Raw genomic sequence first — 16,298 nt, 5'->3', positions numbered from 1 at the left:
AGTGCTTTAAGCGGTAAAAAAAAAACTCTTTTTGGATCCGAGACTAGTGGCCAAGAGCCACTGAATCCCATTATGGCTCTTGTGGTGCTTTAAAAAAAGGTCAGATTAAAGAGAGAGTCACCTACCAGGACAGAAAGAGATCCTACTGTCCACACAAATGACCTTTTTTTTTAGGAATTGGTTACGTCATAACCAGAGATAAAATAAAGTTGTTAGACATCCTCATCGGTGTTTTCTCGTTCTTCTTTTATTAATTTGTCTGATGATCAAAAGCTATTCTGGCCTCTGGTCTTGACTCCGGTGGATCAAGATTGTTGAATGCTCGCCGGAAATGTTCGGTGCAGTCCGGCTAACGTCGGAACTTTACGATTATCCCACAAACAGGAAGTTTACGCTTCTGATTCCCAAATGTGCATGTGCTCTTCTGAAATTGTGTATGTAGAGAAGGTAGTCTGCTGAGAACTCTGATCTTTTGAGCATCAGTTGGACCTACCCTTCAGCAAATATTTAAATGCTAAATTCACGACATGGCACGAGTTCTTTCATTCTTGTTGAGTAGTCTAGTGACTGTCTGGCTCTCGTCACGATCAGTTGCCGATGGTAAGTTCATTCTAACATATAGTGTTGTCTTAACACAGATTTTGAGTAGACAAGCTGTAGACAGTAGAAAAGGCAGCCGTATAGTGACTTAATAAAACAGTTAAAAGTTTAAAATCGTTTTGTACGCGCGCTTTAATATCAGCTGAAAGACAGCTACACAGCTTACTTGGTGCTCCTGCGGTGACTTTGAACATTGCCGCTAAAATTTACAGTCTGATGGTCTGATGTAAAAGGCTAACTAAATTACCATTTATTTATGATTCTACACCGATCCAAAGGCGGCGAATTGCCTCGCCAGACCTCCAACAATTTGTTTATAAAATAATTTAGCACGTTTTCAATGGAACAAGATATTACAGCTCATTAAGTTACTCATATCGTAATTTTAGGGCGCACGACGATTTGAGCGAATTAAAAACTCTTCCTTGAAAAGGTCATTATTATTGAGAGTTCCATTCCTTGGTTTTAATTGTATTTTGGCGTTTGTTTCCGAGGAGCTGATTTGTACGTATTTTATAACTATGGAATGAGTATGTTTAGCATATTAGCACTTAGTTGGAAATTTAAATAACTTAGAATATCATTATAATCATTATTTAGCCCGACAGCTCATCTAAACTACTAATGAAAACATCATCGTTAAAACACAATGTTAGACGTCAAAAAGATACTAGGACAATTCTCAAAATCGCACAAAGACTGCAAAGAACTTGGTTTTAAAACGCTTTGTAAAGCTTGAAGAAATGTTTAATGCTTTAGTACGTTCATGCGTCAGTTATTTCACAATTAACGTTCTTGAGGTCACGAACGTAACGAAGGTTGCGCCCGGTATGGATCGAGTAGGGTGTTTGTGGCGCGAAAAGCGAAGATTAGTAATGGTAGCAGGACTGAGTAGAGACCAATTCGGTCTGTAATCATGCGAGTGATTAACAAAATCGTAGCGAGAGCCCGATTTGTTTTAATAATCACGAGTATGATTACTACAGACCGAATTGGCCCGCGAATTGGACGACACGAAGTTCTGTTACCAATTAATCAAAATTTGTGATATATAGGGCTCTTTTTTTGAAAGGTTACCGTTTTTTTGCAAGTCTTTTCAAAGAGAGGTAAAAAAATTCATTCACGAAGCGATTCGTTTTGCTTGATTAGTCCCAGTCTCCTTGGGTTCCTGTTGCATATTAGCGGGCAATTTACAAAGGTTTGGATAGAAGTTTACTTGGCGCTGTTTCAGCCAAGACAGTAGCTGAGCTTTAAGCAGTTACTGTCAAGGGTGGATTTAGGGGTGGGCCGAGGAGGCCTCGGCCACCCCTTTTTCTTTGAAATTTTGTGTTATTTTTATAGAATTCTAAGAAAAATAAAAAGTATCTATATAGCTGGCAAGTGTCCCGGCCACCCCTTTCTGAATTTTCTGGATCCGCCCATGAGTGTGACGTACGTCTTTGGTATCCTTCATTTTGTGCGTTTGGTTTGCCGCTTTACTTTTCAGCGGAAGTCACATGGCCTGCAGGGACTTATGGGTTACCCAAAGCAAAGAATGGTTGTCCTGTGTCGCTAAAGACCAACTGGACCACAGGCTGGCGGTTTGAAGATCTTGAAGATACAAACCCTGGAACTAGTAAATCAGAAAGTTATCATTTAGATACAAAAGTGGGAATCGATGTTAATCGGACGTTCTGTATAAAGAACAAGAATGACGTTTCGACTGAGTGGCCAAAAGGTAAGCTTGGTTACACTTAAAAATAAACTGCTCATGAAGAGCTGTTTTCACTGGAGTGTTGTCAAACTGAAACAAATAATAATAATATTAATAATAATGATGATGATGATGATGATGATAAGACCTTCAGCCAGTTGCAACTGTCTTAGGATGTGCAACCAACCAATCAGAACACGAAAAAGTGCGGGTAACCGGTGTCCAGTGTCAAAAAATTGACGAACGAAAAGGATTGACCCACCCAAAAACCAAACTTTTTCTTTGTTCTTTTCTCTTGAAAAGAAAGTTGGTGTTCCCTTAGGAAGCTCACAAAATAATAGAAAGCAGACTTCAAAACCACAAAAATCAGGTCAAAAACCCGTTCTCATAGCAATTTAGGAATGGTTTTTCTTTTACTGGTGATTGGTTAGGTTCGATTTCCGGGCGGAGAAATTAAGAGCGCGGGCTCTTTTTCCGAACAGCGGCTGGTATTCGAACCAAGTGATTGGTTGACAGGGAACGTGATAGACAGTTGGCGGACCGCTGGCGCCAACCAGAGTCATACGCAGGCAATTTACTGCGCTTTTCACAAACATGCGAATCTGAAGTTCAAAAGCCAACTGACGATCCCGTTTTTTGCTGCCGTCAATCATCTTAACGGACCTCTTAGGAAACAAAACTTTACTTTAACGGGTCCAAAAGGTCATGGTTTGTGATTTGTGACTGGTGGATTTGGATCCGTTTTCTGTATTTCACGGTTCGTTGCTTGTGATCGTAATTATGATTGACGGCGGCGAAAAACGCAATTGTCAAGGCGGCTTTTGAACTTTAGAGTTCGCATGTTTGTGAAAAGCGCAGTAATCAGAGATACATGGGGCGTTGTCAGGCTGTGGCGTCTTCCATGCAAGAGCAAAAAAGCAGAGCAAAAAAACTTAAGATGGGTTAAAAAATGATTGTAACTTATTTTGGAAGATATTCGTAACTCTAGTTTATATCGTGACCCTCCTAATACTCTTGATGAACTTGTGGAATGTTACAATAATACTCTAAGATCAGTATTGGATAAACATGCGCCAGTCCGGGCTCGCCACCTGAAGTCTCAGTCACGTCCTCCATGGTTTAATGATGAAATAGTGAAGGCGAGACGTGAAAGACGGCGTGCTGAAAGGAAATGGCGGGCTAGTCGGCTTAATTCTGATCTCGCTGTATTTAAAGCCAAACGAAATTTTGCATTGCATGTCATGAATGAGTCTAGACGGGCCTATTATAAACAATATATTGATGAGAATAGTTCTGACCAGGGAAGGCTTTTTCGGGCCAGTAAACGCCTTTTGAATTTTCATGTAGATAGGGCTCTGCCGCCTCACTCGGATGCTCGGATGCTAGCTAATGAGATGGGCGAGTATTTTGTCCACAAAATCACGGCTATTCGGTCTGCGCTGGATGCGGATGCCAGTGGCGCAACTTCGCTTGCTACATCAGCCTCAACGTGTAGTGAGTTTTCTGAATTTTCTCCACTGTCTGAGGAGAGTGTACGGAGAATTGCTGCCTCATGTGCAAAGTCGTGCGCCTTTGATCCCCTACCATCGTCTATTCTGTCCTTCTGTTTGGATGAACTGCTCCCTGTTATTAGGAAAATTGTCAACTTGTCTCTTGAGTCTGGCGTCTTTGCAGAGAACTGGAAGAATGCTTTAGTTCACCCCTTGCTTAAGAAAGCAGGACTCAAACCTATTAACAAAAATTTTCGACCGGTGAGCAACTTGCAGGTTATATCAAAGATCACGGAAAAGTCCGTGGCTATCCAATTACAAGATCATATGACAGCCAACAACTTATTTCCTGTCCTCCAAAGCGCATATCGGCAGAATCACAGCACTGAGACGGCGTTACTAAAAGTTAAAAACGATCTTCTGCTAAATATGGACAAAGGTCACGTCACATTGCTTGTTATGTTAGATCTCAGCGCTGCGTTTGACACCGTAGATCACGGTATTCTTCTGCACAGGCTGCAGTCCAAGCTTCGCCTTCGGGATAAGGCTTTATCATGGTTTAAATCTTATTTGGCGGGAAGAACGCAGCAGGTCTCAGTTAACGGATCGCTCTCTGATAAATTTAATCTGTCTTGCGGGGTCCCACAAGGTTCTTGTTTGGGCCCCCTCTTATTTACCATCTACGCGAGTTCGCTGTTTGACATCATGAAATCTCATCTGCCATCCGTTCACACCTACGCGGACGATACACAGCTATATATATCGTTTAATCCCGTTGATAAGACCAGCGAGGCTGATGCTGTGATTGCGATTGAGAACTGTATTCGTGACGTTCGCGCTTGGATGAGAGATGATAAGTTAATGCTAAATGACGATAAAACTGAGTTCCTGATCATTGGCACGGAACGACAGTTATCAAAGGTGTCCGTTGACAAGATCAAGATCGGCCAAGCTGAGGTATCGCCTGCTTCTTCAGTGCGCAATTTGGGCACCTGGTTCGATTCTCATCTGGACATGTCGACTCATGTGACTAAGACTTGTGCTAGCGCGTTTTATTATTTGTACAATATCCGGCACATTAGGAAGTATTTGTCTCGTGAGTCCACCGAGAGGCTTGTTCACGCGTTCATCACAAGCAGGCTTGACTACTGTAATGGTTTATTGTACGGTGCTCCTGAGTATCAAATTAAGAAACTTCAAAGAGTCATGAATGCCAGTGCTCGATTGGTTTACTGTGCACCTAAGTATTGTCACGTTACTCCTTTGTTAAGAGAACTCCACTGGCTACCAGTGCGCTTGCGCGTAGATTTTAAGATTCTCCTTGTTACATTCAAGATTCTGCACGGTGTTGCGCCTAGCTATCTTAAGGATCTTGTCTCTGTCTTACCGGTCTCACGTTACCAACTACGCCGTAACAATAATGGTATATTGTTAGAAAGACCTCGGCTAAGAACGAAGAAGACCTTGGGAGATCGCGCGTTATCGATGGCTGCCCCCTTTTTATGGAACAGTCTTCCTCTGCCAATTAGACAGGAAACATCAATCGACTCTTTTAAACGCTCTGTTAAAACATATTTATTTAAAAAGGCTTTTAGTTAGATTATTTATTTATTTTTTTTTTTTTATTTTTATTATTTATTATTTTTATTTTTTTAATATTGTAATGTTAATATTGTAATATTGTAATTTTACCGGGTGATTTTACTGGTTTTAATTTAGTTATTGATAATATTGTAATGCGCTTTTGAGTATTTTTATAGAAAAAGCGCAATATAAGTATTGAATATTATTATTATTATTATTATAGAAGATGGCTTGATTTGCAAAGTGTACTAATCCAAAATTGGCAAAATACAATCGAGGGTACTTCAAAATTCCAAACTTATATTTCATGTTATTCTCTTTCTCTCTTTGTCCACAGTCTCGAAATGTTCGGGTCAACTTGGTCAATTTTTTATATCTGCTTTATTTTCTTTAGGTCAATACTGTATTTTCAAGAAAGGAGATTGCCCCAAAGGATTTAAGGAAGGGCATGTCTTTTGGGACGATGAGAATGACAAGAACATCAACAAGAAAGGAGGGACACTTCCTGACGGCATATACGACCAAGACACTTTGGTTTACTACTGCTGCAGAACAGATGGTAAAAGATATACACCCATCTCCCTCCCCGTCATAAGTCCTTTCTATCTTAAGACGTTTAATACGTCAGAGTGTCAGCGAGTTAAAGGCGCAATTGCTACGGAGGAGTTTATACGATTTGACACTGAAGATAGCAGAAATAAAGACCGGCAGAACGGAAGCTATCCTTATGGCGCGGGAATTGCAAATCATCGACTTTTGTACTGTTACTATGAAAGTAGGTTATAAAGCTTATTTTTTCCTAATTAAAGTGTCACCATCTGTAGTAATTGGTCTAATTCAGTTAAGATACTTACACTATTTTCCAACGAATTAAAACTGAAGTCACGCCAAAGCCACTTAAATTTGCAGTAAACATAGTGACACCTTGAAAATCCGTGCCTAAGAATTATCAGAGATAAACCCAATATTGTACATTAACCCTTTTAGTCCCAATAGTGACCAACAGCAATTTTCTCCTAACGATATCCATGCATTGTCATTAGATGAGGTTATGAGAATTAATAAAATGATCACCTAAGAGAAAATAATTTGATCTTTTATCAAATTCTCTTAACTAATTCTTAAAGGAAATGTATAGAGATCAGTTTGGAGAATTTGTATGTGGATATCGGGGCTTAAAGGGTTAATGAAGTCTGCTTAAATTTAGATGACTGAAGTGAGAATTGTTAATACATTGGACAAAAAAAAAATAACTACAACAACTGCAGTTCCTGTTTAAGGCCTTCGAGCAAAGTTTGTTCGTTTGTTTGTTTGTTATTGGTTTTTGCATTTTTACCGATGTTAAAATATCGCTAACACGCTGTTTGGGGCGCCTTAGTCTGGACTCTTGAGTTTGTTTTCTCAGGTTGTCAGTTCACGTACAGCTTGAACGGAATTCGAGATGAACAGATAGAATTCACCTCTCCCAAGTTTTACGACGGTGGATATCCCCTTTCTCAGAAATGCACGTGGCGATTTGCTGCTCCAGAGAAGATGGATGTCCACATAGAGTTTCTTGAATTGGGCATCGAAGATGATGACTATATTGAGATTCACCAAAACTGGAAAAGCGGTGCACCAGCATGGACGATTAACAATAAAGATCATGCTCTTAAGCCTGAAGGCTATGGAGAGGCAAGATTTCTTTTAATGGAGTTTCTGTCTAAAAAACCTGATTCTTCAAGGAAGAAATCTAAAGGTTTTCGTGGCGTCTTTAAAGTTAAAGGTGGTGAAGGTAAGATTCAGATTGCTTGAGCTCGTTCGTTGTTTGTTTCGCAATCTTGTGTCGAAGGAGAACAAGCAAAAGAGCCTGGAATTGAGAAATGTTTTGTGACACGCACGACTCGCACTCATCTTTCTGATGCCATAGTCAGCATGGAGAGGTTACACACCACGTCTAGGCAAACCGCCGCCTCCCACTGGTTTGTCGTTTGTTGTCGATACAGATCGCCTTAACCATTATGTATAGAGCGTATTCCCTCGCGTGGCTAGCATCTATGCAAATTTATGGGAACAAAAGACATGTTTTACATAAGAAAAAAGTCCAACTCCGACAGGATTTGTTTGGAAAACCAATATGGCCGCCAATTCATTGTTTTGGAACACCAATATGGCCGCCGTGACGTCATGTGAATACGCCCCATACATTCATCCCCACTAAAAAGGTCACCGACAGTCGCCTTTGTGCAATCTAACTTCGGTTTAATTGTCAGGTTCCACTAATCAGTTTCTTTCACGCGCAGCATGAAATAAAAGAGCAATATTATATTCCCTATTTATGACAGCCTGTGATCGTGCCCTCGCTATATCATATCTCTATCTATCTTTCTGACGGGAAGGAGGAAATTTCTTTGTTCTCCCTTTCTTCTCAAACAAGAATTTTAAAAAACCCTGATTTGTAGGCTACATCAGATGCCCCTTTTTGCATAGTCACACACTGTATAAAATAATATACCAGGAAGCTTAAGCAACGACGACGGCGAGGTCAACGAGAACACCTTTGCACATGCACCACTCTTTCTTGAACATTTCTTCGCCGACGTTGCTCGACTACCACGTAAAACGTCCTAATTTTACGTTTTGTTGAATACGTGACCGCAAAACAATGACTTTCTTTTTCTTTTCCTGAACTTTGATAGGGTCTTTTAGAATTCAACTACAAAAAAATTTGCTAACATTTGACGAATTGAACTATATGGGATAAGCACGATAAAGTTTTAAGCAGCGCGAATTCACTTTTTAAGTGACGTTTTCGTTGCCTTGGCCGTCGTTGTTACTTAAGCTCCCCAATACAGCGTTATTACCGGACGCGTCCATAAACGCTCACTTCTCGATTGTCTTAGATATTCCGATCCATCTTGAGCTTCTTTGTGTTCGTGCCATTTTAGAGTTGCCTCCTTCGGGCGTCGAGTGGCCTGCCGGGACTTTCGGGATCCCTCGTCCCAGGCTCGGATGTCCTCGCTCAAAGAACGTCACGTGGTCTACTGGCTGGCGATTTCAGGACACGGAAGACGTAAACCCCAACAACTATCATTCACAGAATTTTCACATGAACTCATCAGTCATGAAAAACGACGTAAACAGAACCTTCTGCACAGCTACAGAAAATAATGGCACAAAATCTTGGCCTAAGGGTAAGGCTTTGGACAGTCAATTTCAAGTATGCGAACACGTTTTCCAGTGAAAACTCCCAAGACTGCGGCGCGCAACTATGAAGCGAGGCTTTCACTAGGCTCGATTACCAGCCATTGTTCAGGAAGCGAGCCTGCGCTCAAGAGAGCGGTGACGTAAATCGAGCCTAGGTTTTCACGAATCAATCATGCATGATCTTTGATTTGATTTCCAATAAAGACAGTTTTCCGTAGGACTATTTGTCTTTCATTTGCTCACCAAAACACCATGAAATAAACCATGGAAAGCATGTACTCAGTTGCAGGCTATATTTCAGTACCGGATCCAGACCTTGAGATAAATAAGGGAGGGGGGGGGGTGGGGGGGAGGGCGGTCATCCAGACCCTTCTGGTCTCAGTTTGGTCTAAAAATAAGGGGGGGGTCCGGCCGTCCCCCCCGGGCCCCTCCCCTGGATCCGCCACTGTGTTTTAAAGTTACTGTATTTTAAAATATCTGTTCGGAAGACGATTTGAGATCTAGAATTTTCGGAGCATTTGTTGTAAATTTCTAGCTTGCCTGCCTCTCCTAGGATTTTCGAACATCTACAAAATGGTATAATTACCCATTTTTAACGAATTTTTACCCTAAAAAAGGCCACCTAGAATTTTCGGGAACCTTTTCTCGGCTAAAATTTTCGAAAAGGTAAGTTTTGATCCCTATAATTTTCGGATCACTAGACTTTCAGCTAGGAAATCCGAACAGATGAAAAGTTTTTAGGGGATAAAAATATGCCTATATCTACCGTTTAAATACTAAAATACGTTCAACAATGCTATGTTAAGTGGTTTTGAACTATATCCTCGTTGGGTGCCCCTGATGTACAGCTCTGTGTACAGTATGAAAATATCACCCCACATGAATTGTCTCAATCTAGGATTTCTTCCAATAATTCCGTTATTCCTGTTATGGCTAGCTTAAATTCTCATGTAAATGCTAACTTTTATTGCATTTATTTTTATCTCATTTCAGGTCAATACTGCATCTACAAAAGGGGCACATGTCCAAAAGGACTCACAGAGGGATCCATATTTTTTGATGACGAAAATCGCAAAAACCAAAACAAAATGGGAGGGGCACTACCGGACGGAGAATACACCGAGGATACCAAGCTTTTCTACTGCTGTAGAACAGATGGTGACAAATTAGAGCCTATCTCTCTACCCATTAGTAGTCCCTTTTACCTCTTGGCGTACAACAATTCCGAATGTCAGCAAGTAAATGGAGCGCTTGCTACAAAGGAGTTTATACGATTTGACAACGAGGACACAGGAAACAAGGACGCCAAGAGTGGGACGTATCCGCACGCGTACGGAAGCTTAAATATCTCCTATTGTTACTATGAAGGTTAGTTTGGTAATAGCCTGCGAGTAAGCTCTCCGGTGCGCGCTGGCGGCGGGGCGAGAAAGGGAAGGAGAGCTTGCAACTAGGTCTCTGGAATTTGAATTCCACCTCCAATTCCCCTGTGGCTCCCCGTCGACTGAGCTGTCAGATTTCCGCCAATCAGCGCGAAGCGGAAACGAGCACGAATGTAAACAAACGTTGACAAACACGTAAAAGATCATCACTAATGTCATCTCCGCCAATGAGCATTTCGAATCGAAAGGCTCTCCTTTCTTTTCCCGCCTCGCCGCTAGAGCGCCCCGGAGAGCTTGCTCGCAGGGTAGTATGGTAACCAAGGGCACCTTAACGCTGAGCAAAGTTTCTGTATCTTGTCATGCAGTATCCGTTTCGCCACTTTAGAAACGATATGGGGCTTGGATTGTTACTGGGAACGCGCAAATCAGCTGATAACTTCTTTTTCCTTAAGTGGCAAATTACAAGACAAATTTTAGACACGACACATTGCCCAGGGCGAAAAACCTCGCAACAAGTAAATTTGCTGCGCACCTTTTGTTAAATTACAGAGAGAAAGATCTCCGATTACCATTATCATTATCGTTTCAATCCTTAGCTTGTCATTTCACCATCAGCGAGACGTCCCAGGAGTTTATGTCTCCAAGTTTCACTACCGGTGGCTACCCCAATTCTCAGCTTTGCACGTGGCGGTTCCTGGTACAAGAGAGAGGTCCGCCAAATAAGCAGCAGGTTTTAATCAAATTCCCAGAGTTCAACCTTCAAAAGGGCAAAGACGGAGATGTTGTAAAGATTTACAGCGGATGGAATGAGACAGCACCTCTTCTTGCAGAGTTCAGCGGGGATAGACCTCCACCAGCGAAGGGCGTGGCATCTAAGTCTCCTGTAGTTTTTCTGGTGTTTAGATCCGATTCTCGTGGAAAATCAAAGGGCTTTCGTGGACTGTTCATCAACCAGAGTGAGTGACAAGGGTTTGTTTTATGTGGTATAGGACGCACTTATTGCGTGCGTTTCTCGTTCGAACAGTAGTTACCAGTGGCGGATGCAGAGGAGGCGCCGGTCCCCCTTCAGGGGTACCCAACGACGATTTCCTCCAAAATTCATTGAAAAGTCTTTTTAGGCTATCCAGAGTACGTTTAGATCTCTAGAAATGCATTCTAGGGGGCGCTATAAAATTTGTATCTGTTCGGTCGACCTAGGGCAACTTGGATCTTTTCGAAATTATAAGGGCTTCAGTATTATTTTCCTGATGCAAACTTTTTGAGACTGCTCCCCCCCACCCCATCCCCCTATTTAAGGGTCTGGATCCGCAACTAGTTACTACCAATGGGGAGGCAGTGTGGACGAGTGACCAGCGGACTGGCAATCCGGCGTTCCAGGGTTCGCGTCGCCAGTCTCTGGGTTTTTTCTCGGCAAGAGAACATTTCTCGGTGGTCCCGAGTTCAAATCCTCGGCCACGCTTGTAAATAGACAACTGGTCGCCTCCTACCAGTTTTGGGGTTTTAAATCCTGTTATGTTCTATGTGCATTATTTGTTTTTAATTACATGTGTCTCTTTTTGTAGGTTATGACGCAAAAGCTGTACCTAAACATCCCATTACCCTTCCTTCTACTTCGACGATTAAGCAAGGTAAGAACACTTTTGTAATGCTGGGAACTTTTAACAACCCATAACTGACCGCTTCTGGGAATCTGCCCACATACCCCTTTCCTAAGCCAACATTAGCAGTTACTTCTCACTTATGGCAAAATGTTGGCTTAGGGGAGCGCAGGTGGGCAGTTTCCCAGGAAGGTATAATGATCCCCCCGGAGGAAGTAAAGATGGCAGAATATTAGCCAAGGCGAGAAAATATGACAAAACAAGCTTGGTCAAATAAAGCACAATTATATAACAAAAGAGGAACAAGAGAAACAAATTTTTCTTACGGGATATATCAAGTAATCCTATCTTCCATCCCCTTGTTACCCTTGTAACCCCTTCTTACCCCATGTTACCCTGGTTAACCCTTGTTACCCTTTGTAACCCCTTGTTACCCTTGTTACCCCTTCTTACCCTTGTTACCCCTTGTTACCATTGTTACCCTTGTTACCCTTTGATACCCCTTGTTACCCCTGTTACCCTTTGTTACCCTTGTTACCCCTTGTTACCCTTGTTACCCCATGTTACCCTTGTTACCCCTTGTTGCCCCTGTTACCCTTTGTTACCCTTGTTACCCCTTGTTACCCCTTGTTACCCCTTGTTACCCCTGTTACCCTTTGTTACCCTTGTTACCCCTTGTTACCCTTGTTACCCCATGTTACCCTTGTTACCCCTTGTTGCCCTTGTTACCCTTTGTTGCCCTTTCTTACCCCTTGTTATCCCTTGTTACCCCTTGTTACCCCTTGTTACCCTTGTTACCCCTTGTTACCCCTGTTACCCTTTGTTACCCTTGTTACCCCTTGTTACCCTTGTTACCCTTGTTACCCTTGTTACCCCTTCTTACCCCCTGTTACCCCTTGTTACCTTTTGTAACCACTTGTTACCCTTGTTACCCCTTGTTACCCTTGTTACCCCTTGTTACCCTTTGTTACCCCTTGTTACCCTTGTTACCCCTTGTTACCCTTGTTACCCCTTGTTACCCCTTGTTACCCTTGTTACCCTTTGATACCCTTGTTACCCCTTGTTACCCCTTGTTACCCCTTGTTACCATGTTACCCCTTGTTACCCTTGTTACCCTTTGTTACCCTTGTTACCCTTGTTACCCCTTGTTACCCTTGTTACCCCTTGTTACCCTTTGTTAACCTTAATGCCCTTGTTACCCTTATTACCCTTGTTACCCTTTGTTACCGTTGTTACTCTTGTTACCCCTTGTTACCCTTGTTACCCTTGTTACCCTTGTTACCCCTTGTTACCTTTGTTACCCCTTGTTACCCTTGTTACCCTTGTTACCCTTGTTACCCCTTGTTACCCCTTGTTACCTTTGTTACCCTTGTTACCCTTGTTACCCCTTGTTACCTTTGTTACCCCTTGTTACCCTTGTTACCCCTTGTTACCCTTGTTACCTCTTGTTACCCTTTGTTACCCCTTGTTACCTTTGTTACCCTCGTTACCCTCGTTACCCTTGTTACCCTTTGTTACCCCTTGTTTCTTTTTGTTACCCCTTGTTACCCTCGTTACCCTTTTTACTCTTGGTACCCCTTGTTACCCTTGTTACCCCTTGTTACCCTTGTTACCCCTTGTTACCTTTGTTACCGCTTATTACCCTTTGTTATCCCTTGTTACCCCTTGTTACCCCTTGTTACCCCTTGTTACCCTTGTTACCCTTGTTACCCCTTGTTACCCTTGTTACCCCTTGTTACCCCTTGTTACCCTTGTTACCCTTGTTACCCTTGTTACCCCTTGTTACCCATCTTACCCCGTCTTACCTTTTGTTACCCCATGTTACCCTTGTTACGCTTTGTTACCCCTCTTTACCCTTTTTACCCTTTGTTACTCTTGTTACCCTTGGTTACCCTTGTTACCCCTTGTTACCCTTTGTTATGCCTGGTTACCGTCTGTTATCCCTGGTTACCCTTCGTTACCCCTTGTTAGCCTTGTTGCCGTTGTTACCCTGTTTTCTCCTGTGTTACTTTTTAATCCTCTGTGTTGTAACTTTAACAATATAATTTCATAGAGAAAAAACATATCTTAAACTGGAAAGAGCTGATGTACAGAATAGGTTTTCTTAATGACCGTAAACACTGTCTCTCTTTTTCTTCAGCAAATCAGTCGCTGAATGTTTCCACGAGTCCAACACCAACACCAACACCAACACCCGGTAAGGAAAACCTAGATGGCTTGCAGTTGTTTTTTAGGTGTGCGGACAACGCCCTACCAAGTCCGGATTAGTATCTCCCAATCTTAGACGATTAGCCCTCAAGCTTAATTGCAATTTTAAGACGAAACTTACTTTTGTTACTCTTCTCCACTCGCGGCTGACTGTTGCTGTAGTATGTTGCAATCACGAAACAACTTAAGGTAGTTGTAGTATAGCATTTTGAAGTTTCTTTCTCTTGTGTTTGGCGGAATAAAGTATCTTGGAGTGACAATATATTTGTGGAAAGTAACATACTAGGTGTTTTCATAATGGGCTCTTAAAGTCTAGAGATTTTGGGCAAGCTGTAATGGGCTTTTGCGCGAGTTGTCTAACGTTTTGTTTTAGCGTCGGTAATGCTTCGAATTCTCAAACTTCTTATTTAACTTTCAGTTTCAGGCTCATTAGAAACACAGACTGGTTCATCCGCCGCTCCTATGAACGTTATAATTCCAGTTCTGATCACGCTTATTCTCGTAATTGCGCTGGTCATTGTTTGCTTCATTAGACGCAAGAGACTCGAAAGACGAGTACGAAAAAGACTAGGTAACAGTGCAGCTAACTTGGTCAACGATGACAGTTTAGCTCAGTATCACGACCTCCACTCACAAGATTATGATTCTTCTGAAGAACTGCAAAATATCTTTCCTACAAGTTAAAAAATGGTCCAAGACCTAGACCTTTAGCACGAACTTGTGATGTTTGATGGATAGTTGTTATCTATTGACTTCATAGCGAAAAATTTTAAAAAAGCACCCTTCATTTCCAATTTAAACATGTTAAAACATTTTTCTGACAAAACGGTTGTGTAGCTCTCAAAAATGCCATGGTTTTAACCAGTATTATAGAATATCTGTTTACTTTTTGCAAAAAAAGGCAAAAAAATAATATTTCAAAGAAATATTAAAAATAAGCCAGACAGTCTAATATTGCCTTAAACTATGTTTAACTCTTTAAGGAAAAAAAGCAAGATATTGCCCATAACGTTCCCATACCATTGTCTTAGAAGTCTCTGAACTACCGCGACCCATTCTCTTAAATTGCTCGCTCTTCTGGGGATATATATAAACAGTTTATGCATTGGCGGATCCAGGGGAGGGGTCCGGGGTAGGGGGGGAGGCGCCCCCCCTTATTTCTAACCAAAACTGAGGCTCGAAGGGCTGAAAAATTTTTTTTGAGACCGGGTTCCCCCCCCCGTTAGCTCGGAGTCTGAATGACCGCCCCCCCCCCCCCCCTTATCTGAAGGTCTGGATACGCCACTGTTATGGATGAGGATTTCGTTATAACAAAAATACTAGTAAAGGTACCCTGGATGTAAGTACGCCAAAATATACATGGGTTCTTACGACCGGCACCTTTTCCATCCCGGGGTTCTTACGTTCAGGGGTTGTAACATTCAAGGCCTCCTTCGTTAAGGATTTTGGCGTCCAAGAGTTGTTAAAATGAGGAGTTCTTCCGCTCAGAAATCGTACATCGAAGGGTTCTAACGTTCAACGTTTCTTTCGTTTAGGGGTCATTACCTCCAGGATTTTTTACTTCCAAACGTTGGTACGTTCCTGGTTTCTTATGCTCTAGACTTCTTACATCCAAGGGTTTCTAAATCAAAACGTTGTTCAAATGGATAATTATCAGCAGGTTCAAAGAGGCAATATGATAATAATAACAAAAGGCCTCTGGTTGTAAGACTCCTGATCTTAAGAACCCTGGTTGTAAAACTCCTAATACTAAGACCCCCGATTTTTAAACTCCTAATAGCAAGACCCCTGGTTGTAAAATTCCTAATGGCAGGACCTCTGGTTGTGAGACCCCTGGTCGTAAGACCCCTGGTTGTAACACCCCTGGTCGTAAGACCCCTGGTGGTAAGACCTCTGGTTGTAAGACTCCTAGTCGTAAGACCCCTGGTTGTGAGACCCATGGTTGTAAGAATAAAAAATTGAAGAGGGAAAATAACAAAATTATGGAGGAGGGAATAAAAAAAATTGATGAGGAAACGTAGTGTAACAAAAAGATGGATAGCCTTTGTTGGTCTACTTAATGGATTTCTTTAAAATCACTGAGTATTTTATCTTTTTGCAATTATTAAAGGGTCATAAAGTTAATTTATTGTGTCTTTAAAAGAAAAGTGTCTGGTTTTATTGCAAGTATTTATTAGTCGCGTGTTTCAATTAACCCTTCTGAAGTTTTTTCATAGTTTTGTGTTTTTATAGTAATAAGTCAAGGCTGTCCGTTTGGTCTGGCTGTAGAGCGGACAAAACAGTTTTGTAATAGTTAGTCAAAATTGACATACAGAGTTTTCAGCTCCACTTTGTGTATGTGTTTTGGTCATATCCGATTTTTAGCGCTAAATAGAAGACATAAGCCGTTTCTCGCGTTGCTAGGTGGTCGCTCCTCTTATTCTTATTTTTTTAATAGACGGTCCGACAAACCGGGCTAAAGTTACTTGTTATTGTACTGATTCAGGTCTACAACTGGGAGATCCGGCACCACTCATTGGTTTGTCGCTGAGGACTTGCTGATATTTTATATACTTAGTTA

At 41.8% G+C, this 16,298-nt stretch overlaps 1 protein-coding gene across 1 annotated transcript; it reads left to right on the top strand.

Annotated features, from left to right (window-relative positions):
• The first annotated feature begins 1,430 nt into the window (after positions 1–1,430).
• Positions 1,431–15,862, top strand: LOC140953864 (uncharacterized). Its single transcript, XM_073403242.1, has 10 exons — positions 1,431–1,439; positions 1,942–2,317; positions 5,762–6,142; positions 6,773–7,141; positions 8,295–8,540; positions 9,547–9,921; positions 10,529–10,888; positions 11,495–11,560; positions 13,671–13,727; positions 14,157–15,862. Exons 1-10 carry the CDS (start codon positions 1,431–1,433, stop codon positions 14,420–14,422), a joined length of 2,505 nt encoding a protein of 834 aa, XP_073259343.1. The 3' UTR covers positions 14,423–15,862.
• The last annotated feature ends 436 nt before the right edge of the window (positions 15,863–16,298 follow it).

This window comes from Porites lutea, chromosome 12 (assembly GCF_958299795.1).
Source record: "Porites lutea chromosome 12, jaPorLute2.1, whole genome shotgun sequence".
In the NCBI taxonomy this organism is placed as follows: Eukaryota; Metazoa; Cnidaria; class Anthozoa; order Scleractinia; family Poritidae; genus Porites; species Porites lutea.
The sequence above is the reverse complement of the archived record's forward strand: the minus strand, read 5'-3'. Positions and strand labels throughout refer to the sequence as shown.